This window comes from Lagenorhynchus albirostris, chromosome 5, assembly GCF_949774975.1.
Source record: "Lagenorhynchus albirostris chromosome 5, mLagAlb1.1, whole genome shotgun sequence".
NCBI classification, from domain to species: Eukaryota; Metazoa; Chordata; class Mammalia; order Artiodactyla; family Delphinidae; genus Lagenorhynchus; species Lagenorhynchus albirostris.
The window spans coordinates 75,242,441-75,265,890 of NC_083099.1; the positions used below are offsets into that span (position 1 = coordinate 75,242,441).

General features: G+C 46.5%; 1 protein-coding gene across 2 annotated transcripts in view; it reads left to right on the forward strand.

The window, feature by feature from the left end:
• The window catches only part of SLC12A8 (solute carrier family 12 member 8), a 132,811-nt gene that overhangs the window by 93,953 nt on the left and 15,408 nt on the right, over positions 1-23,450 (forward strand). For both annotated transcript variants that reach the window (XM_060150439.1, XM_060150438.1), the window contains 3 exons: positions 500-587; positions 8,631-8,777; positions 14,737-15,367. In XM_060150439.1, the coding sequence (XP_060006422.1) occupies positions 500-587; positions 8,631-8,777; positions 14,737-15,367 (866 nt within the window). The remainder of the gene's footprint in view (positions 1-499; positions 588-8,630; positions 8,778-14,736; positions 15,368-23,450) is intronic.

The following is a 23,450-nucleotide window of genomic DNA, read 5'->3' on the forward strand; positions in this document are numbered from 1 at the left end:
CTGGGGGCCAAGGAACAGCAGGCCTCCGAGGCCTGAAAGATGATCAGCTTGTTCTGCTGCAGGATAATGGGGTGCAGGGCTACCAGTCAGCCCCGGCCTGCATCCTGGCCACCTAGAGGCCTGGTGGGCCGCTGCTCACCCCCAACAATCTCTGTAATGTAAGAAAGAGGCAAAACAATGATACGTTTATATAGATGTGTGTGTGTGTGTGTGTGTGTGTGTGTGTGTGTGTGTGTGTGTGTGTGTGTGTGTGTGTGTGTGTGTGTGTGTGTGTGTGTGTGTGTGTGTGTGTGTGTGTGTGTGTGTGTGAAATATGCTAGAGGAGAAGAAGTACTGGAAGTGCCCCCCAGACCAGCTGGGGAGGCTTCGTGATGGGCCTTTCTCTGTCCTCTGGGACAGGTCTCCTTGGGAACCCGTAGGCTGAGTGGGGTGGGGTGGGTTGGGATGGGGCTGGGCGAGGGCAGGTGGCAGCTCTGCTCTGCTCTTGGGTTTCTTGCAGGTGGTTTCTGTACATCGTCTTTGTCCTCCTGCTGGGCGCCATCTGCACCCGAGGGGCCCTTCGCTATGACTTCCTGATAGCAGAAAAGGTGGGTGAGTCCTGCACTGCCCGACAGGCTCAGGCCGCGGGGTCACTGATCGGCTCTGAGCAGCAGCGGCTGCCTCCCCCTTGCAGCCCTGCCTGGGGATCCATGTAGTCTCGGGCTCAGGACTGAAGTACAGGGGCCAAAACCATGGGGAAGATGCAGGTCCTTCATGTGGATCCCTAGACCCGGGTAACGACACCTGAAAAGGCACATGCATGCAGGTGCTAAGTAATGGGGACACAAGCATCCCTTCATGTCGAAAATCAGGGCAGAAACAATCTGGTCCCCCGAAATCCCGAGCTCCAACAGCCCTTCATTTTTGCCAATAGCCTCCCCTTCCACCACAAGCAGGAAGTGCTACTTGCAAGAAACGGGTAGGAAGGAGGAGGCTGATGGACGGAAAAGAGGGTGGCAAGGTGGAGGCAGATGGCGGAAGCCCAGCGCCAAGGTGAAGCGCGGTGAGAGGCAGGGCTGGAGGCCCCTTGTCCCCTCGGGCTCCCCAGGGAGGCGGCCCCGGGTGGATTTGGCTTCAGTATCTGTTCCCTGAGCCCTGCACCCTCTGTCCGCAGAAGATTAGCGAATTCCTGATGTTCCACAGCAGCCCTGGAACAGGCTGGAGGTCATGTGACAGTCAAGGACACTCACTTGGCGTCTCTAGAACCCAGGAGAATAAGACTTCCACACATTCTTCTGGAAATCCCCCAAAACTCCTATCTTCCCATCAGTTCCCTGGGGGAAAAGTGGGCCCTGAGATTGCTGTCGTGCATCAGAGAGATGCGCCAGGCCAGGGAGGTTTTCTTACTCGGTTAACTCCTGAGTAGCACTGCTCATATGTAGGAGAAAGTACCCTTTTCTCTGGTGTGAGGCTTTGCAAAGCAGCCTTGCAGACACATGGAGGGGCACTGCTTGGGGCAACCTGGGGCCGGAAACTCTGAACTACATTTTACAGCTACGTTTGGGCTTGATTTTCACATTGCCACAGGTTTCTTTTTCAGGCATGTAGACGCCGGTGTCAGGGTGATATTTGTTTTGGGGGGATGGGGGGTCTTGGCCTTACCGTGTAAGCAGGTTTTAAAAGGGGGAGCGGTTTGGGTAGTGAGAGCGCTGACACCCACCTCCCAGGGCCCAAGGTCCTAGATCCGCCCCCCGCCACCGCAGGCGAGCAAGGTTTACTCTCAGGGGAGGAATCAACATCAGCTTCCCCCACTTATATCTCCGTGCTCGCTGCCGTCTTGCATTTCATCTCCCAGGGGCCTCTTCTCTAACTGTGGAATGAAAAGCTTGGCCACATCGAAGGGATTAAAGGCCTCCAGGAGCAGCTGGGCCTTGGCCTGAGGGAGCTGCCAGCTGCTGTCTGCACCATGCCAGTGGCCAGCTAGCTCTGCCCCTTCACAAGCCGGTTCTTCCTCGTGGATTCCCCCACGGAGGTCCCTTCAACCACCAGAGACTCTGATCTGGATGGAGGGAGGCCAGTGATCCCTGGGCGGGGCCTCCTCTCTCAGCTCCTTCCCCGGCTTTGCGGGGAAGCTAAGAACGGGGGTGTGGGAGCCTAGGCAGCCTGTGTCCGAGGAAGGCCACATCAGCAAGCGTGTAAGAGCGTCTCCACGGACAGCGCAGGGCAGACTTCGTGGAGTGGAGATTCCACCACTAATAATAGACTCGTGAATGGGGTCAGGGAGGGGGTGGAGTTTGTCTGAAATGCCACCTGTCCCAGGCACTAAAACAGCTAGGCAGGCAAGCCCTTCTGTGGCTGGGGACACCTGCCAAACCGTGCCTGGCAAATGCACGTGGGAATGTCCCTACGCGCGTACCAGGTGAGAGGTGGACAGTTGGTTTTTGGAGAGGACGAGACTGTTTCCCGGAACAGGCTGTTGTAAAACCTCTGAAAGAAAGAAGAGATGGAGTTCTTGATTGTCAGTAGCAAGCAGGGGCCAGCGCAGCAAGTGAGGGAACAGAGACGGAACCAACCAGGGCAGCTCCACAGCAGCAGCGCCCTGGTGCACTGCCCCCTGGGGTCCCCTACAAAGGGGACCATGTGGGATTTCCCCCCCAAAGCCATGAAACCCGGCTTTTCTCCCTTCTTGCCCTTCAGCATGCCTCCTTGGGACTGACCCGGCTGCAGTAGCAGGGACTATACTTGGGCAGTAAGTTGGGCCACAGACAATTGTACTCATGGCACCTGGAGGATGGGAGGGTACAGCACGAGAGGCTGGCAGGTACAGGTGTGGCCTCCTTACGTGGTCCCTTGACACAACCTGCCACCCCCATGTGGTTTTAATAAACTGCTCATCTCTCCCTCACATCTTAGCCGTGGCCTGGGTTCTGAGCTGGCCCATCTCTGAGCAATCCTGGGCCCAAGGAAGCAAGGCCTCTTCCGTCCGGTCTGTGTGCCCCGAGGGCTGGGCACAGACCTCCAGCATCCACCCCTTGGCGTTCCTCCTCGTGAAGCTCCTCTGAGCATGTCCCTCTCTTTCTCGTGAGCTTTTTCTGCCAGAACACTTATCTTCAGTGGCCGCTGGCTGCCCTGGATTCCTTTCCACTGACCTGCAGCGGGTCCGTTCATCTGTTTCTTTCTGGGTTTCCTGCAGCTTCTCTGATCTATTTCTAATTATTTGGCTTCCCAGCCCATGGTTTCTCTCAGAAGTTTCTTTTCACTTTATATCCCTACCCCAGAGGAACTTTTTCCTGGATGTTGGGTGTCAGTCTCACTAATGTTACACTTTCTAAAAATCCCCGAGTACGTCAAGGTGGCTCTGAGGTAATGCGTGTAAAGCACGATACCTGGTGTATAGTAGGAGCTTATCACATTTTGACTCTCTACACACTCCTTGTGGGGACACCCTTACAGATAGGACACGTTTTGGGGTGGGGAGATTTTTTCCTGTGAATCCACATGTTTAACTGAATAGGAAAAGCCCCCAAAGCGTCAATCCCAATGTTATTGGGTTATAGAAAAAGGAGTCGTATAAAGAGCAGGTATTAGTAGGGGTAAAATTAAATAGATTGAATCATTTTTTCAGAATAAACTTGTAGGCAGCCCAAGAAAAAATGTTTATTGCACATCCAAAAGACCAAGTATTTTAGGAGCCCTGGGGCTTGCTAACTAGCAAAAAAAGAACAGACTAAGTAGGAACAGTATCCGCAAAGCATGTTTGTGAAACATGGGGTATCCTGCGGGGAAAACTCTCGTCACTCTTGGATTAGACAGTCACGGCTTCCCACGTTCACAAGCTACGCCTGGGAAGTCGGGGTGAGGCAGGGCTCGTGGCTGGCGGCGGGAGCCCAGCCCAGCATCCGCCACCCAGCCCCACCTACCTGTCCTCTGCTCTCCATCGTGGACACGGCTCTGCCTCTCAGGAAGTGAAGCTAACTTTGTTTCCTTCTGGAAAGTGTCTATCAAGTGAGAGAGAAAACTTGCCTGAAAGTTGCGAAGTTGGCCAACTCATGGAATGAGGACAGTGTTAGAAAACTCATGTCTCCAGAAAGAGGGAACTGCTGAGGCATCGCCACAGTCATACATTTGGGATCGTACAGGTGTCAGGATGCACTCCTCAGTAGTGTCCAGGGGCCACAGGAATTAGGTAAGGCAGAGTGAGTACCTTGGAAATGCCTTTATATTCAGTCCTTCAAGAGAAGAGATCAGCCAGTAGGTTGGTGGGCTCTCTCAATGACTGGAGCTCCAATGGGAGCTGGGATCAAATACCAAGAGCAGAGAGCCGAATTAATGATTTTCATCAGTAGTTACGAAAAGAGAAATTAGGGTAGTTCACACCCCAGATAATGTTTTAGAAAGACAGCTTTTTGTGGTGACTCACGCCGGTGGAAGACAGAAGGGCACATTTTACTTTTTCCTAAAGAACTGTTGACACACATCTGCTCAAATAGATTCTTACTTCCACCTCCACTGGCACAGATAGCAAGTTTACAGCCCCATATAAATAGAGAAAATGATTACATTCTGGGAGCAAAGCTGTGGAGTTTACTGTTGCACCTGTAAAACCTTGCCCTATGCCACTTATCTACACGGCCCTCAGGAAATGCTCCCTACATGGGTGGATGGATGAGAGAAAGGAAGGGGCAGGACTCAGGTGGGAGAGAGAGAGAGAATGGAGTTGTTATAATATATCCAACCACGAGGACCAACATTTCATTTATTTTTCAGAAAGTTGACTGAATAACAGTTTTATATAAAAGAGTGGCAAGTGAGCAGGCCTTTCGAAACACAATTGACAAACTGGACATAAGTCCACAATTGACACCTGGACAGTTGTCCCTTTGGCCCTCAGCCCCAGGGCTCTGCAGGGATCCTGGGGAGCATTTGTGGGGAGCCTGGCCAGGACGGAGGTCACCATATCACAATCTCATGTTGCCAGAGACTTCCTCTGGTCAGTTCCATCACTGAAGGATGCCAGCCTGGGCAGTCTTCTTCCCACTCATGTCCACTGCAAATGGGCAGGCTATAAATGAAAAAGAATTATTTTTATATATTTATTTATTTTTATTATTATTATTATTTTGTCTGTGTCGGGTCTTAGTTGTGGCACGCAGGCTCCAGAGCACATGGGCTTATTAGTTGCAGCACGCAGAGTCTCTGGTTGTGGCATGCAGGCTCCAGAGTGTGTGGGCTCTGCAGTTGCAGCACGTGGGCTCTCTGGTTGTGGCGTGCAGGCTTAAGTTGCCCTGCGGCATGTGGGATCTTAGTTCCCCGACCCTGGGTTGAACTGTTGTCCCCTGCATTGCAAGACCAAGTCTTAACCACTGTGGACCACCAGGATAGTCCCTGAAAAAGATTTTTTTTTTAATTGTTTATTTATTTTTGGCAGTGTTGGGTCTTTGTTGCTACGTGCGGGCTTTCTCTAGTTGTGGTGAGCAGGGAATACTCTTTGTTGCAGTGTGCAGGCTTCTTACTGCAGTGGCTTCTCTTGTTGTGGAGCACTGTCTCTAGGTGCGCGGGCTTCAGTAGTTGTGGCACACGGGCTCAGTAGTTGTGGCTCACGGGCTCTAGAGCGCAGGCTTAGTAGTTGTGGTGCACAGACTTAGTTGCTCCACAGCATGTGGGATCTTCCCGGGCCAGGGATCCAACCTGTGTCCCCTGCATTGTCAAGCGGATTCTTAACCACTGTACCACCAGGGAAGTCCCAAGAATTTTTTTTTTTTAACTCAAATGTATATACGCTTTTGGTTAAGAAGCAGTAAAATTTCTGCAAGGAAATACCATGCCTGCCTGTGCTGGAGAATTCTCTGAGGGGAGGATGCAATGAAGACAGTGTACCATGCCCAGTGGCTTTCACCCTTACTGCACATTAGAATCACTGGAGGCCTTTTGAGAAATCAACCACGTCTGTGTCCCATATACTAATTAAAGCAGAACTTCTGGGGTGACTCGTGTATAGCCAGAGTGGAGAACTACTGGGTCAGATTTTCCAAAAAAAGCTTTTGATAAAATTTCATCACAGAGTCCATTAAAAGAAAAAAAGTCAACAGACAGAAACAAAGGTTACAGATGGATGATTGTATCTCAGGATGGATCAGGGATTGATGCTGGGACCAGTTTATCTGACAATTTTATAAGACATCCAGGGCACGAGTCACAGTGAAGCCGTGAAGCTTTATGACTTCAGCAGGCACTCGCTGAACCCTGTGCGCCAGACTCAGGTGTGGCAGGGAGGGGCCCAGATGCATGAGACTCAGAAGTTTATGGCCCGCAGGCAAGATGGGCCGTGAGCGTAATTAACTGCACCACAGGGCAGGAAATAACGTGCCATGGGAGCATACAAATGAGGTGAGGGAAACGTTAGATGACGTTAATTTCTTCTAGTAGTGAAGTGGTAAGGAGGGTGTGAGTGGGATAGTTGTAAGATACCCATGACATTGAAGAAAATTCATTGGGGATCAAGATGAGGCCATGCACTTAGGGAGAAGTCATCCACACTGAATTAAGGAAAATGTAGGCTCTATAGTGGACCTTAGTCTTGTCCATCAAACTTCTGTCCTCCCTGACCATTTGGGGGTTATCCCCCCTGTGTGAGGGCTTGAAGGGAGTGAGCCCCATTTAATATTATAGGAGTCCAAATGACCAGACTCTCACTTGCCTGTCCCTTTGTGGCCCTGGTAGGGCATGTGACTGAGGCTGGGCCCATCAGATGTTCCAAATGTAATGAATGAGGCAAAGAGAAAGGTATGGTGAGGATTCATCTTTAGGGCAGCAGGTGCTGGTCGCAGCTTGGTCAGACTGCTCCTGTTCAGGGGTCTGAATATGCCTCCAGCCTTGGGTCTCGCCTTTACCCGAGCCTGATCTTTCAGTCTCCTGACGACCAATCCTGTGACCCTTCTAGTAGCCTACAAATATATTCTTAAAAAAATATTTCCATGGACTTCTCTGATGGTCTAGGGGTAAAGAATCCGCCTTCCAACGCAGGGGACGTGGGTTCGATCCCTGGTCGGGGAACTAAGATCCCACATGCCGCGGGGCAACTAAGCCCACGCGCCACAACTACTGAGCTCACGCTCCGCAAACTACAGAGCCCACGCACCCTGGAGCCCACGTGCCACAACTAGAGAGAGAAAACCTGCATGCCACAACTAGAGAGAAGCCTGCGTGCTGCAACGACAGATCCCGTGTGCCGCAACTAAGGCCCGACTCAGCCAAAAAAAAAATAAATAATTAATTAAAATAAAGTTTTCAAATTTTTTGTTAAAAAAAATATTTCCGGTCAAGAATCCTGGCTGATGCAGGTTTCTGGTGATAATTTATGGGCCAGGAAAGAGGTCTAGCCAGTGTTCCATATAGCTTGATGCCACTGACCCAGTGCATTTGCTAAAGCAAGGAAGTAAAAACTGGGGTGAGGAGAGTCTTCATGGAGAAGGGTGTAAGTAACAAAACTGAAACCGAAATCTAACCCAACTGTAATAGTTGGACGATTAAGCACTTAGAGTACACAGTTCGGGGCATTTGCCTAAAGTAAAGTAGAAAGGAGAAGGTACCTCAAATACTCAAGAAAGGAGAGAGACTTCCCTGTGGGTACAGATGAGGTCCAGCTCAGGAGGGAGAGATAGATTCATGACAGACAGTGTGGGACACAGCTGCATGGCCAGCAGCACTGATCTGTGCAAGGTGACACCAAGCAGAACGGCTCTGCCCTCTCTTATTCTATCTGTTGTTGGTGCTTTCTGGGCCACGTGGGTCCTGGATCTCATTCTTTTGCTCAGCATTTATATTTCTGTGTTGGCACCAAGTGGACCAGGATGAACCAGACGGGAGCCCTGCAGAAATGAAGCCAGTGGAAGCGATGGTGTGCCCCAGCCTCACGCTGAGGTGCAGCGGAGCCCAGAGGCGCACCAGGCACACCTGGTGACGGGCTGGGGGTGGCCTCATGGAGGAGCGGAGATTTGTGCCGAGTCTTGAAGCACAATTGGGAGTTTAAGAGACAGACAATGAGTAGATTAGGGGTGTGGACAGAGGCTTCCAGCAGGCAGAGAAATCATGCTGAGAGACTCTGAGTGTGCAGGGTGTGGGGCTGGAAGAGCCACAGACCAGGCAGAGCCAGGAGTGTCGGGGGGATGGAGAGCCATGATCAGATGTGCATTTAGGTCACACTGGCAGAGGCCTGGGGACAGAGCTTAGCCACTTAGCGTTGTTGGTGGCGGTGGTTCTCAAAGGATAGTCCCCAGACCATCTGCATCAGCATCCCCTGGACACTTGTTAGAAATCCAGACTTGGGGCCCTACCCCAGACCTACTGAATCAGAAACTCTGAGGTAAGGTCCAGATATCCGTGTTTCAACAAGCACTCCGGATGAATCTGACGCACACTCAGTTTGAGTGTGACTACACTCTGTGTAGTCCGTACAAGAAGGGATGGTGGGTCAAACTCAAATGGTAGCAGTGCCAAGGAAGTGGGGTGGGGCTGGGGTATTGGAAATATATCCAGGATGTTGAATCTAGAGGATGTATGGTCAGATGGGGTGTGGGTGGGTGGGTGCCAGGGGAGAGAAAGGTACGTAAGCAGGTTCTGACACTGGATAATGAAACTGCTTCCTCATATAGGTGTCCCTGGTGGGCTTCCTGTTCCTTTTGGGCTTATACATCTCGTCCCTGGCCTCCTGTATGGGAGGCCTCTACGGAGCACCCCGGATCCTGCAGTGCATTGCCCAGGAGAAAGTGATTCCTGCGCTGGCCTGTCTGGGGCAAGGGGTGAGTGACCTTTTCTTTGAGAAATGTACGTTTTGCCACTAACCTGATCGTTGGCCAATAAATTGCTTAAGTCTTTCTGATAAGAGCCGCTGGTCCGCTTCTGGTGGGGAGAAACAAGAATGCACCCCTGTCCTCTGGCTGCTTTAGTCTGGGGCCAATGGACAAAGTGTCTGTCAATGTCACAACCACCTAGGGCCCTTTAGCGCTGGGTTAGCTAACCGTCACCGTAGCACTGTGGACCCTGCACGGCAGGGAGAGGGAGTGCCACAACCTTTAATAAAAATAAATTCTGGGGCTTCCCTGGTGGCGCAGTGGTTGAGAGTCCGCCTGCTGATGCAGGGGACGCGGGTTTGTGCCCTGGTCCGGGAAGATCCCACATGCCGCGGAGCGGCTGGGCCCGTGAGCCATGGCTGCTGAGCCTGCGCGTCCGGAGCCTGTGCTCCGCAACGGGAGAGGCCACAGCAATGAGAGGCCCGTGTACTGCAAAAAATAATAAAAATAATAAAAATAAATAAATAAATTCTGGATCCTCCAAATTTAGCCTAGAGGGAAGAACCTCTTCGTGAGGAGGGGAGCTGGCCCTTGCAGTTCTAACTGTATCCCGGAGGTTCACCTTCCCTTTGGGGTTGCTTTAGGATGATTCCTCACACCTCTGGTCTCTGGGCTCTCTGTTAGTCATCACGGCCCAAACCCTAATACAACTTGGTTGAGTCATGGAACCATCAAATGAGACATTCCTAAAACCGAAGGGGTGACAGGAGAAAGAAACAGAACCCCACTTTCCAAACATGTGTTTTGCAAGCTGTAGTTGATTTCTATGTGGTTGGAACACCACAGGGGTCCTCCCCACCCCCTTCCCATGCCCATCCCCCCTCTTGTTTGGGGCCACATAGTTACAAGTCACCTTTAATTCCTCCCTTTACCTTCCTCCACTTCTTATCCACCAGTCAGCGTGGGCGGGTAGGACAAATGACTGTCATCTTTAGTACCTTCCATGTGCTATATGCCTTTTATTCTATTTTAATTTCATTTATTTTTTATTAGATAATATGTGTACAGGGTTCAAAACTAAAAATGATATAAAAGGCACCCTGAGAATTTTTGCTCCTTTCATGAGTCCTCCTACTCTTTCTTCATCTGCACCCATGCCTTACCAGTAGCTGGTTTTATTAGTTTTTTAGGAATCCTTCTCTCTTCTAATTTTACAAAGACTGGTTCTGCCCTCTTGCACTGTTGGTGGGAATGTAAATTGATATAGCCACTATGGAGAACAGTATGGAGGTTCCTTAAAAAACAAAAAATAGAACTATATACGACCCAGCAATCCCACTACTGGGCATATTCCCTGAGAAAACCATAATTCAAAAAGAGTCATGTACCAAACTGTTAATTGCAGCTCTATTTACAATAGCCAGGACATGGAAGCAACCTAAGTGTCCATCGACAGATGAATGGATAAAGATGATGTGGCACATATATACAACGGAATATTACTCAGCCATAAAAAGAAACAAAATTGAGTTATTTGTAGTGAGGTGGATGGACCTAGAGTCTTGTCATATAGAGTGAAGGAAGTCAGAAAGAGAAAAACAAATACTGTATGCTAACACATATATATGGCATCTAAAAAAAAATGGTCTGAAGAACCTAGGGGCAGGACATGAATAAAGACGCAGACGTAGAGAATGGACTTGAGGACACGGGGAGGGGGAAGGGTAAGCTGGGACAAAGTGAGAGAGTGGCATGGACATATATACACTACCAAATGTAAAATGTAGCTAGGGGGAAGCACCACATAGCACAGGGAGATCAGCTCCATGCTCTGTGACTACCTAGAGGGGTGGGATAGGGAGGGTGGAAGGGAGATGCAAGAGGGAGGAGATATGAGGATATATGTATATGTATAGCTGATTCACTTTGTTATACAGCAGAAACTAACACACCACTGTAAAGCAATTATACTCCAATAAACATGTTTTAAAAAAAAAGATTGTGTTCTATATACATTGTTCTGTACCTTGCTTTTCTTCATATAATATAGCTTGGAAATCGATCTTTTCACATAAATATAGAGAGAACTTTCTCGTTCTTTTTCCATCATGTGTATATTCTGTAGTTTATTAACCAGTTTCCTATAGATAGTATGGCTTCCAGTAAACAGTGCTACAAAGGATACTCTTGTGTGTGTGTGTATGTGTATAATTTTGTACATGTGCAAATATAGGATAAATTTTCATAAGTGGGCTTGCTGATCAAAAGGTAAGTGCATTTTTAGCATTAATAGATATTTTGCCAAAACACCTTCCATGGAATTTGTATCATTTTGTACTTCTACCAGCGATGTGTGAGAGTTCCTGTTTCCCAATAGCCATCATGACTGTTAGATTCAGGCCAAAAGACCCTGCTTTATAGGACTCTGTTCTGGTCTCTAAGAAACTCATGAGGTCAAGGGGACCTGCCCTTCTAGATCCCATATCCACCTTCTAGACCATGGTCCAGGTATCCTACACCCTGGAATTTCCTTCCCAGATGTCCCCCAGCCTAAATGCAGGGTCTGCCAGGGCGTCTTCCCTGAACCTGTCCATTTTAGGGCTAGGGTGTGGGCTGAGAATCCACATGTGGGTGTGAGCCCGCCCTGCAGTGTGGTCTAGGAAGACAAGAGTTGCCGGTGGGCAGTGAGCTGGATCCTGCAGTGAGGAGCTCCGGGGAGTGCAAGAACTCTAAACTTGAACCTGGCCTTCCCCATCGTCCTGAAGTTATATTTGCCGAGGAAGGAAGACAGAACATACTTGATTTAATGGTTATGAGCTTGGTTTATAATTGTGCGTATCTGGACACAGGGCGTGTGGCTCGCCATTTGCACTCGTGCCTGAGCACCACAGTGTCAGATGAGCCTGTCTACAGCTCAGTGTCAGGTATGAATTTTTGCCAGTTGTGCGGTGAGACATGGCATCTTAAGATACTTGTGATCTGCATTACCCTTATTAGGAAAGGTGTTGAACACCGTTTCCCCTAAGAGTCGTTTGCATTTTTTTTTTTTCTGTGATTGTTCATCTTTTTCTTCTGAATTGACAGATGCTGTTTCTTTGTTACATGTATTACAAATATTTTCTCTAGTTGTCACATGCCTTTTGGAGGAATATTTTTTGTCGAAGCTTCTTTACATATGATTAAATTTTACTAGTACATTTTTTCTTTTAATGGGGGAGAGAGGAAACTTTAAAAATTTTTTGAGGTATATTCAGCATACAGAAAAGGGCATAAAACCAATATGAACAGCTTAAACAATGGCTATGAAGTGAACATCGTGTAACCTCCACCCAAGAACACTGCCAGCCCCTGATGCCCCCCTCCACATACCCTCTCTGGTCGGAGCCCCGTCCCTCTCACTGTGGAAGCTACTATCCATATTCCTGTGATAATTTCCTTGCTTTCTCTGTGGTTTTACTCAGGAAACTTTTTCTGAAAGGGGCCAAATAGTAAATATTTCAGGCTTTGCAGGCCCTATGGACTCTGTCACAACTGCTCAACTCTGCTGTTGTAGCTCGAAAGTTGCCACAGACAGTACCCTAATGGGGTAAGTGTGGCTGTCTTCCAATAAAACTTTATTTGTGGACACTGAAATTAGAATTTCATGTAATTTTCAGGTGTCACAAAATATTACTCTTCTTTGATTTTTTTCCTAACTCTTTAAAAATGTAAGACCATCTTTAGCTCGTGGGCATACATAAACAGATGGTGTCCAGATCTGGCCCAGGGGCCATGGTTTGCCACCTCTGGATTACATCCTAGTTCAGTGTTGCCTGTTTTTTAAACTTTATATGAATGTGGCATGCTTCTTTCATACATCATTATGTGCATGTGATTTCTCCGTGTTTTTGCTTGTAATAGCGTCTTGTTTATTATCATCTCTATATAGCATTTCCTCATTGGCTGCAGTTTATTTGCTCATCTTGCTGTCATGTTATGTCCCAGTTTGGGACTGTTACAGACAGTGCGGCAAACATTCTTGTAGTAGACTTGTTCACGTATGGCATTCTTGCAGACCCTGTACCCATTCGTGGAATTGCTCATTGTTTTTAGTGGGTTGTCTGTCTTCTAATTATTTTGTAGGGATTCTTTGTATATTCTGCATTACCCTTTGTCAGTTACACGTGTCACAAATATCTTTTCCCGGTCTGTGACTTGACTTTTCTTAATGTGTCTTTTGGTAACAGAAGTTCATGTGTGACTATTTTATCACTTTCTAACCCACACTTGTCAAAGTCCTTTCCTGGACCACTTGCATTTCCTACAGTTTACCTAAGACCTCCTTCCGCTTACCTAGGACCCTCCTTTTAAGTTTTTGTTAGTTCATGAGGATTTATTTTATCCTTGGTAGTTTTATTGTTAGAGTATGCTAAATAGCTGTAGCAAATATACCCCAAAATGTAATTTTCAAAAACAATAAAATGTATTTTTACTCCTTTTTCTAAAAAAAAATTTTACTCTGAGGTTCTAGGGAAGGTGTTTCAAGTCAACAGGGCCTCTGATCCTCAGAGACTCAGGCCACGATGACTTCACTATCTTCATCTTGTGACTCTGAATATTGCACTCTGTTCCAACCCTCAGTAAGGGGAACGCGCTGGAGGAACATACCTGGGAGGTTCACGGGTCAGATCTGAAAGTGGCTGACGTGCCTGCCCCTTCCATCACAGGGTGCTGGTATAAAGGAGATGGGAGCAGTGGTTAGATCCTGTGTCTATCCTGAGAGTAAGACTGACAATATTTACTGGAGGAGAATGAGTGAGTGAGGGGAGGCATCAAGAATTTTGCTTGACTGAGCAGCTAGAAGGATGGAGTGGCCATTTTCGGAGGTGGAGAAGCTGCAGGGGAGTAGATTTGAGAGGCAGGACATTGGAGGATCAGCAGTTTGGTTTTGGAAATATTAGGTTTGAGATCTTATTAGACATCAACCGGAAATGTTGAGCAGATAGTTGAATATTTAAGTCTGGATTTCAGGGGAACATTTCAGGCTGGAGATTCAAATTTGGGAGCTGAGAGCATTAAGCTAGTATTTGAAGCCATGAGCCTGATTGAAATCCTAGAGAGGGAACATAGACAGAGAAGAGGAGGGAACATAGACTGAGGATGGAGCTGGGGATTGCTCTAAATGCAGATTTCAGAGATGTGGAGAGGCCAGCGACAGAGACTAAGGAGCAGTCGATGACAAGGAGACGAACCAAGAGAAGCGAGGAGACCAGGGAGTGAGCAGCTGGGTCAAATGTAATCCTTAGGCCAAAGAAGATAAGGACTGAGAAGCGACTATTGCTTCTGGCCCAAGAACTGTGTCAGTGACTGTAAGGAAGAACTTCTGTGGAGTGGCAGATTATATGGAGTTACTGCATTTTCTCCACTCCTGTCCTTCTAAAAGTCACCATACTCTCCCTCCATTAATAACAGATGTGCATAAACGTGTGTGTATGAGAACATGCATGTGCATGTTTAGTATCAGAATTCCCCCACCTCAGCCACCAATGATTCTGCTATGTCTTCCAAGGTCTGCCGCTCCCGTTCAGGTCATTTGCTCCAGTAAAGCATGGGAAGAATCCATTTTGCACTTCTTTGGTTTCCAAGAATGGTGTTAAACCCAGTGAAAGACAAAAGGAGAAATATTTGTGAAATCCATGTTCTATAGGATTGTCCCACATTAATGGTTACTAACACAGTTACTGCCTGTTGGATGTGTTGGGCGCCCACTGTGTGCCAGGGCCGCGTCAAGCATTTTACGTGCGTTAACTCTGATCTCACCGTAATCCCATGGGTCGGATGTCATTATCCCAAGTTTGTAGATGAACAGTTAGGAACACACCAAGAGTCACATGGGAGAAGTGGCTGAGTCATTATGAGTTGTTTCTATCAAATACTGTGATTTTCTTCTGAAATGTCATGGTCTTGCATGTTATTTTTGTTTCTGCAGAAAGGGCCAAGTAAAACACCCGTAGCTGCCATCTGCCTGACCAGCTTGGTGACCATGGCCTTTGTCCTTGTGGGTCAGGTAAACGTCCTGGCCCCCATCGTCACCATCAACTTCATGCTGACATACATCGCGGTGGACTACTCTTACTTCTCCCTGTCCATGGGCGCCTGCAGCCTCCCACAGGTGCCTGAGTCGGTGCCCGGGGAGGGCCTGGGAGCTCTCCACTGCTCTGAGCACCTGCTCCTGGAGAAGGCTCCCAGCTGTGGCTCTGAGGGCGTTGCCTGGAACCTCTCTGAGGGCACTCTGCTAGAATTCACCAAGGACATGGACCAGCTCCTCCAGCTAACCAGGAAGCTTGCGAGTAGCCAGCCCGGAGGAGGAGAGAGCCACGGGATCCCAGAGAATCAGAAGGGGAAGACCAAGAAGGCCACCAAGCAAACCCTCCAAGAGAGCTTCCTCTTAGACCCCAGGTCTCCTGCTTCCTTCCCTCCTGAAGGCTGTGACGGGTGGCCTACTGCCTCCTGGGAGGGGCACATGCCGAGTTCCAGAAGTGAAGGGGCTCGGCCTGGGGGAGCCTGTGGAGAACAACTCATCCCTGAGCCCAGTAATCAGCCCAGGCCGAGCAGAGAAGGTGGGTGCTTTGGAATCACATGGGGCCTCCTAATTTGGGTGGCTACTCAGTTATCACAACCCTCTTTCAAGTCCTTAGTTCATTTTATAGCTGGGTTTAAAATCCTTGTGAATTTTGTTTGGTATTTACTTTTAAAAGTTATGGTCAGATATCAATTGACTTTGTAATTCTACTCTGGTATAGATAGTTAATTTTAAACAGAAATTTCTATCTACTCCTGTATGTTAGAGCTGGGAGCCATGGCTAATAATCAAATATTAATTTCATTTTACTCAAAAATCAGCCAACGTGAATGAAACCAGTTTATCCTTTCAAGGGAAGAGGAGATGTGTTTTGACAAACTGCCTGGCAAGGACTCAGTGTGTTTTGTCTCTGGAAGGTGAATCTCCCAGACCAGGCAGGAGGGAATGGAGAGAAAGAAGATATGCTTTAGGAGCACAGCTTTTCTTTGCTCCCTCAGATCTGTAGGCACAGAGACACAGGGAGAGACTCTCAAAGGGAGGCTTCCGGGGCGTGGAAATTCCGAGAGAAAGAGAGAACTCAGAATTTTTTAGTCTTCCATATTCTAGGTGCTTTACATATATTATTGCATGTAATATAATAGATATTAGCATTTTCTATTTTACCAGTGAAGACCCTGAGTCCCAGTGAGGTCACAGAGATGAAACCGATACTATGCTCAGAGCTGATACCTTGCACAGCTGGACACCACACCCAGGTCTCCCTATATTTGAAGCCCATTAACCTGCTTCCTGAGATCTGTACAGACAAGTGTGGGCAGAGAGGAGGAGACAGGTGACATAGAAGATGTCCAAAAATAAATGCTTTACGTTCTTCCGTACACCTGCTTTTCCTTCTTTACCTCCAAATTGGTGGGTGCTTTTTAATGGTAGGAGCATTATTAAAAATTTAAAAACTATGTTATTTTTGTCAAAGTAATGAGTACAGTTTAATAAGCCAAGTGGAGTGAAAAGTCACATAATCAGAGATAGTAGTTCCCACTCTTCCATACCATCCCTCTGACTCTTCTGCCTCCCCTAGTCCCGCTCCCAGAAAATCCCACTTTCAACCAAAAAGTTGCGTCTTCTGTTAACCTTCATGTTCGTAGATAATATATTTGTATTGCTACTTCTTGATATGTCAGTTTCATCTCTTGATTTCCTATTATGATAAATGAAGACTAGCTCATTTATGCCACTCTTGATTTCTCATCCAATGTCCCCAGTATAATTACATCACAGTTTTTAAATTAATCTAATAGCTAGTATTCATATTATTATCATGATTAGGTACATATTGCTTAACTCTGAGCCATATATTATGCTATGATTACATTTCCTTTTCTGTCCAACTTTTTCTGTTTCCTGGGGTTAATAATAGCCTTGGTTTTTTTTTTTTTTTTTTTTTTTTTTTTTTGCCGTACGAGGGCCTCTCATTGCCGTGGCCCCTCCCGTTGCGGAGCACAGGCTCCGGACGCGTAGGCTCAGCGGCCATGGCTCACGAGCCTAGCCGCTCCGCGGCATGTGGGATCTTCCTGGACCGGGGCACATACCCGTGTCCCCTGCATCGGCAGGCGGACTCTCAACCACCGCGCCACCAGGGAAGCCCAGCCTTGGTTTTTTATTTGCTTGGTTTTGTGTCATCATTTTTTTCTAGATGTTCTGGCGGATATGGCAAACGCCTCTCAACGTTATTTTCCAAATGCTCGAATTCTTCAGAAATTTATCATATCCATTTGTTTTTTTCCCCCCTCTGTACTATGGCCCTTATTCTGATCCACTCTAGCCTGTCAGTGCTTTCGGTCTGCTACAAAGCTGTTGTCTTGGAATTCCTCTATCACACTTCTCTGTCAGATCCAGGGGACAAGATCTGTTGGGCGTGATATCATGGTAGACTTCTGTCTTTTTTTTTTTCCCCTACTCAGCCTTGAATGACCTCCCTGTGTTTGAAGAATTTCCAGTGTTATGAGTCTTGGTGGGAGGCACAGCAAGCCTTTCACTCTTAAAACTGAAAATGTCAGATATTCAGTTTTTCCGCCCCTCCTGCAGAGTTCAGGCACGGGACCAAGGCTCGGCTAATTAGATGAAGCCTCCATATACTGGGAACTGGGAACCTGAAGAAATGGGGACTTTGAGGAACTCTCTGGAAGCATGATAGCGGCTGCAGGGTGACTACATTCCTGGCTCCACCATCAGGGCTTTTCAGGGTCAGAAGTGTCTAGACCTTGGTGCATGCCCCTGTGGTGTTCCCACTAGACTGCCCAGACATATGGTTTTGAGTGTTGTCCCTGGCTACATAGCTCTGAACTTGATTCGCTAGCCTTTCTAGGTATTCTCAGAGGCTGGGAAATGTCTTTTTAGCTGGCTTTATTGCTGCTTCACATGACATCCTGTGGGGTTCTTTCTTTCCCTAAGGAGGAAGGGGAGATTGGGTAACAGCAATGAGTCTATGCCACAGCTCTCCTGTTCTTAATTTCCAAGAGCTCTTGGTTGTAACCTGATTTGCCTTCATCTTTTTTTAAAAAATGTCGAACATCATCTCATTCTTGTTTTATAGGTATAACGCTTATCTTATTTTTCTGGTAATGTTACTTATTCTCCCTTTAGAGTCTTCTTCTGCCCTGTGTTCTTTAGATTCTTTTCTCTTTGGCTTGGTCTCACTCTCTCTTTTATATTGGCTTCACTAAAATGTCTGTTGATCTTTTGATTTCTGTTCCTATTTAGAAGTAAGTAGTGAAAAGCTGTTTAGAAGACCTGCATCCTGGGCAGAGCTTACGGGTTGGGGCACCTCACTGTAGAATGATCAAGAAGCTGGCTTTTTCATGGGAGGATCCCCAAGTGTGGTTAGCTAGAGGTTTCCTCCAGAGAAAAGTCCTTTAATCTCTTGCCTGGGGGTCCCCCCGTTGGCTGTTTGTGTTCAGGGAGCCGGGTGACATAAGGAAGTTGGTGGCCTCCCACTCTTTAGGATAGAGACTTTATTGAATTCCCCAGTTTCTAGCTCCATTCCCCCCACTCTTTGCTATGCCTGGTGTCCCAAGTTCAGGCCCTCTCTGGTTTGATTTCTTCAGAGGAACCCTCACATACCTTGGGGAGGGGGTCAGGCAAAGAGGGAGTTATTTCCTAGCTACATGGCCAGAGGAAAGGCACTTGATGTCCAACTGGTTCATATACAGTCTTGCAACAAGTCCCCTGCACCGTATCGCTTCCCAAGGGCGGGTACTTCTTGGTCCTGAACTTTGTGAGGTCTGCTGGGGTGCACTGGGCTGCTCATTGCTGGCATCCTCTCTGTGGGCCCTAGAGTTGGTCCTCCTCGGCTCTGCTGTCTGTTACCACTCCTCCGTCACTGCTCCACCTTCCAAGACTTGTTTTTATCTTTCCTCTCTCATTCTCCTTGTGTTTGTAGGTTTATGCCTATTTAATGCCTTTTCTGTTTTCTCAGTGGGTTATCAGGAGAGATATGTGGTCAGTTTGCAACGTTTCATCATTGAAGTTGCCCTGTCTTAGAAATGTCCCGAGCTCTTGTAAACCCCTCTGTCTCCTCCATCCTGGCTGCCTTCACCTTGGTTCAGACCCTCATCATCTGGTGCCCAGACTCTTGTTAATCTCCCGGCTCATCTCCAGCCTCCAGATTCTCCCATATCCTGTTTCTCCTTTTCATTGTCCACTGAATGATCTTTCTAAAATAAAACTCTCATCATGTCTCTCTTACTTAAAAACCTTCTTTGGAATCTATTACCTTCCATACCGGTGTGATTTGCAAGATTCTTGGCAATCCTGCCCTGCCCCACCTTCCTGGCCAGTTTTCTCATGACAGCTGCCATGTACAAATGTCCAGCTATACCCAGACACGTGCCCCAAACACATCATGTTCTTTATTCCTTCCTGCCTTTGCACATGGCATCACTGCCCACTTCCATCTGAAAAACGCCGACTTAACGGTTTAAAATCCATTTGACTTTTCAGACCCCCTCTGAGAAGGATTCCCTGATTTCCTCTCCTGTGCAAGCATAACATTTGAGTCACACTAGTGGTATAAACACTTATCACATTGTTTTATACATTTGTTTACACATTTGCTTCAGGCCTGCTTGTCGTCTGCCTATCTTAAGGAGAAGAAATATTAGTTTTATCGCTTTGCCTCCAGTCTGTGAGCTTCCTTTAGTCACAAACCATGTCTTTCTACCTTGTATTCATCAACAATATTCCCACACAGTACATGGCATCGACAAACACTCAGTAAAGTCTAATCAAATTGATGAACAGTTGTACAAATATTGGCTAAAAATTTTAAACATTGACAGGTAAAGTAGAATAGAAAGAGTTAAACTATTATAAGAACCTAATGTGTGACAAACCAGATGCTGTAAAATAATAAGAATCAAGTCACTATTGAATAAATACTGTTGAGAGCAGATGGATCAAAAAATTAACTTGGGGCCATATTTGATACCTTATATAGCCACAAATTCCTTATTTATAACAGCTGTGCAAGAGAGAGATTTCTGACTACTGAAGACATCATCAAAGACAAAAAGGATCTGATTAAACAGAAATAAAAAACATTTGCCCAGCACAGTGTCACAGAAGGAAACAATTATTCTGACAAACACAACTGATAAAAGCATACCTTCCAAAGCATTTTTTTTTTTTTTTTGCAGTACACGGGCCTCTTACTGTTGTGGCCTCTCCCACTGCGGAGCACAGGCTCCAGACGTGCAGGCTTAGCGGCCATGGCTCATAGGCCCAGCCGCTCCGCGGCATGTGGGATCTTCTCGGACCGGGGCACGAACCCGTGTCCTCTGCATCAGCAGGCGGACTCTCAACCACTGCGCCACCAGGGAAGCCCCAAACCATATTATTTTTAAAGACAGGAAGGTCAAAATCCAGATCCTACTAAAGAGAGGTCAGGAGAGATGAACACGCAGTTTACATATGAAAAACCAGACTCACTCACTGTGCATTCAACAAACTAACTTTTATGGTTAAGTGTTGAATGCTGTTTGTAGCTAAAAATAGGCAGCTTTTATTGAGTCTGTCCCAGGTGCCTGGCACAGAGATAATCACTTAACACGCGGATTAGCTCAGCTCAGCTCAGATCTAGGCATTGTTATTACCTTTTTCCAGATGACAAAGGTGAGGCTTAGGGAAGTTAAACACTTGCTCAGGATAGGAGACAGCTAGAATTTGAACCCAGGTCCATCTCACTTTAGAGCGTGTGTTCTTAACCACTACACAAAGTGTATGCTGCTTGGGGCCAGTGTCTATTATGAACTAGGCCATTGTACTGATTAAATGAGTCCAATTTAAACCACCATTGAGATATTTCATATCTGTTAAGCTGTCAGAAATTTAGATAAAAAATAGTAGGTCGGTGGTGATCGGGTATATGTACACATTGCTGGAAGCAATGTCAATGGATTCATTCCTTTTGGATCCATTGATGAAAGTTTTTCATCAAATTTGGGATGGTTTTGGCCATGATTTCTTCAGAAATCAGCAGTTTTGCTGCCAGAGGGAGCAGACTTGTGGGTTGTGCCTTTATCAGTTCAATGTGGTGAGCAAAGTAGAAAATGGAATGGTGAAATCCTCAGCTTTGCTAGCCTGAGGGACCCAGCTAGGGTGAGCAGTGGAACAGCCAGAAATTTAATGGGAAGATCCTAGAAATCAGAGAGCTGTAGAAGGACTACAGCTCCCCACATCCCCCTGCTTGGGGAGCCTAAGAGAGACTGACAAAAGTCAAAGCCGGGGAACCTGGAGAGCTGCAGCTTCGATTGTGCTTCCCAACCCACGCACAGATCTGCTGGCAGCGGGTGGAAGCCTTCTGGGCCACACGGACACAGGCCAGCTCCATGCTGGTAAGAACTGGGGTGGGGGTGGGAGCAGCTCAGGAAGAAGGCTGTAGACTCTCACCGTCCTTACCCTCAGCTCCAGCAGTTTTTGAAAAAATAAACACTTCTTGGTTTGTTGTCTCGGTTTGGTAAATTTCTAGAGCCCCAAGTGATTGTTTTTGATGATTTTGTCTAGCTGTATACCTGTCTCTTACGGAGAGGATTCACTGACCTCTTTACATTGTGGTAGCTGGAAGTCCCTCTGGTTCATTCTTTCTGGAGAGTGAGCTTTCAAGATGTAACAAGAAATATAAAACTGTCTAATTGCTCTGACTTAGTAAATCTGTTTGGGGGGATTGTATCTCAAGGAAACAACCCTAAACCAAACAACAAACCGTAAATATGTACAAGAGTCTCATAGCTGCATTGTTGTTGCTAATGACAACCTAGAAATAAATGTGCAGCATTTGGAAAGTGGTTAAAAGATTACAGAATCAACATGATAAGATCCCACATGAACCTGAAACACGATCCTTTGTGAACCACATCAACGCACATTCTTGGTTTGTACATGCCAGCTAGAACTGTGTGTTTATTTATCCTGATAAAGGTATGGAGTGCATTTCCAGAGATGGTTTAATATTGATTTTTAAGTAATTTCTGTAAAATTATTTAAATTTGTGATTTTAAAAATTGACATAATGTCTTCCCCCTTCATGCTTAAAAAGTCTTTATTTCTACATGGGTTTTGTGAACATAGAACTTGTTAGACATACCACTAGATTTTAAAAGACAATTTAATGTTATGCGTTATGTTTATTATATTTGATTTTTTTTTTTTTTTTTTTTTTTTGCGGTACGCGGGCCTCTCACTGTTGTGGCCTCTCGCATTGCAGAGCACAGGCTCCGGACGCGCAGGCTCAGCGGCCATGGCTCACGGGCCCAGCCACTCCGCGGCATGTGGGATCTTCCCAGACCAGGGCACAAACCCGTGTCCCCTGCATCAGCAGGTGGACTCTCAACCACTGCGCCACCAGGGAAGCCCTATATTTGATATTTTTAACATGCCTAATGCATGGTTCTGCTTACCTGTTTGTTTGTTTTGTGACTAAAGCTTGATAAAGTTGCCTTCCCAGTTGTTATTCTAGTACTTCTAACACGAGAAGTGGTCTCCTCCCACCACTAGTCTGTAAGACTTATTTCTTCCAGTATAATCCTTGAAAAGAGAAAAAAAAATTCCTTCTGTCATTTTGGAAGGGTTTTGAAACCATAGCTGTTCAGAATTCTGAATAATTGTCCACCTGCATTGTCTGTCATACCTATTCAGAGTCATTGAGCATCATTGACTGAATTCTCCCTTGCATTGCTGATGTGTAAAACTGCACTGTGCTTGCCTGGAAGACACACCCCTTCCTATGACTCTCCCTGGAGTTCCTCAGAAAACACATACACATACACACAACTCCCTTGGGTACAGTGTAATTGAGTTGGTGCAAGGTCAAGATCAAGTGTGAAACAGTGAGCTTAACATTTGGCAAACCTCAGAGAGGCAGAAATCTAAGTTCTTCACCAATAGTGTTTCTTCTTAATAATCAATGGAGCAGCTGTATTTCACTAAGCCTGTGATTGAAAAAATGAATCATGCATTGCACATGTTGAAAGTATACAATGTAATCAAAGACAATCTTAACAGTGTCTTTTCTTTAAAAAAAAGAATAGAGCCATCAATTCAAATCAGTCATGCACCTTGGCAGAGTTCTTTAAAATTTATTTTATTGAAGTATAGTTGCTTTATAATGTATTAATTTCTACTGTACAGCAAAGTGATTCAGTTATACATATATATCCGTTCTTTTTCATATTCTTTTCTATTACGGTTTATCACAGGATATTGAATATAGTTCCCTGTGCTATACAGTAGGACCTTGCTGTTTATCCATCCTATATATAATAGTTTGCACCTGCTAATCCCAAACTCCCAATCCATCCCTCCCTCACCCCCCTCCCCCTTGACAACCATGTCTGTTGTCTATATCTGTGAGTCTCTTTCTGTTTTGTAGATAAGTTCATTTGTGTCATATTTTAGATTCCACGTATAAGTGATATCATTTGGTATTTGTCTTTCTCTGTCTGACGTCACTTAGTATGATAATCTCTAGGCCCATCCATGTTGCTGCACATGGCATTATTTCATTCATTTTTATGGCTGAGAAGTATTCCATTGTATATGTGTGCCACATCTTCTTCATCCATTCA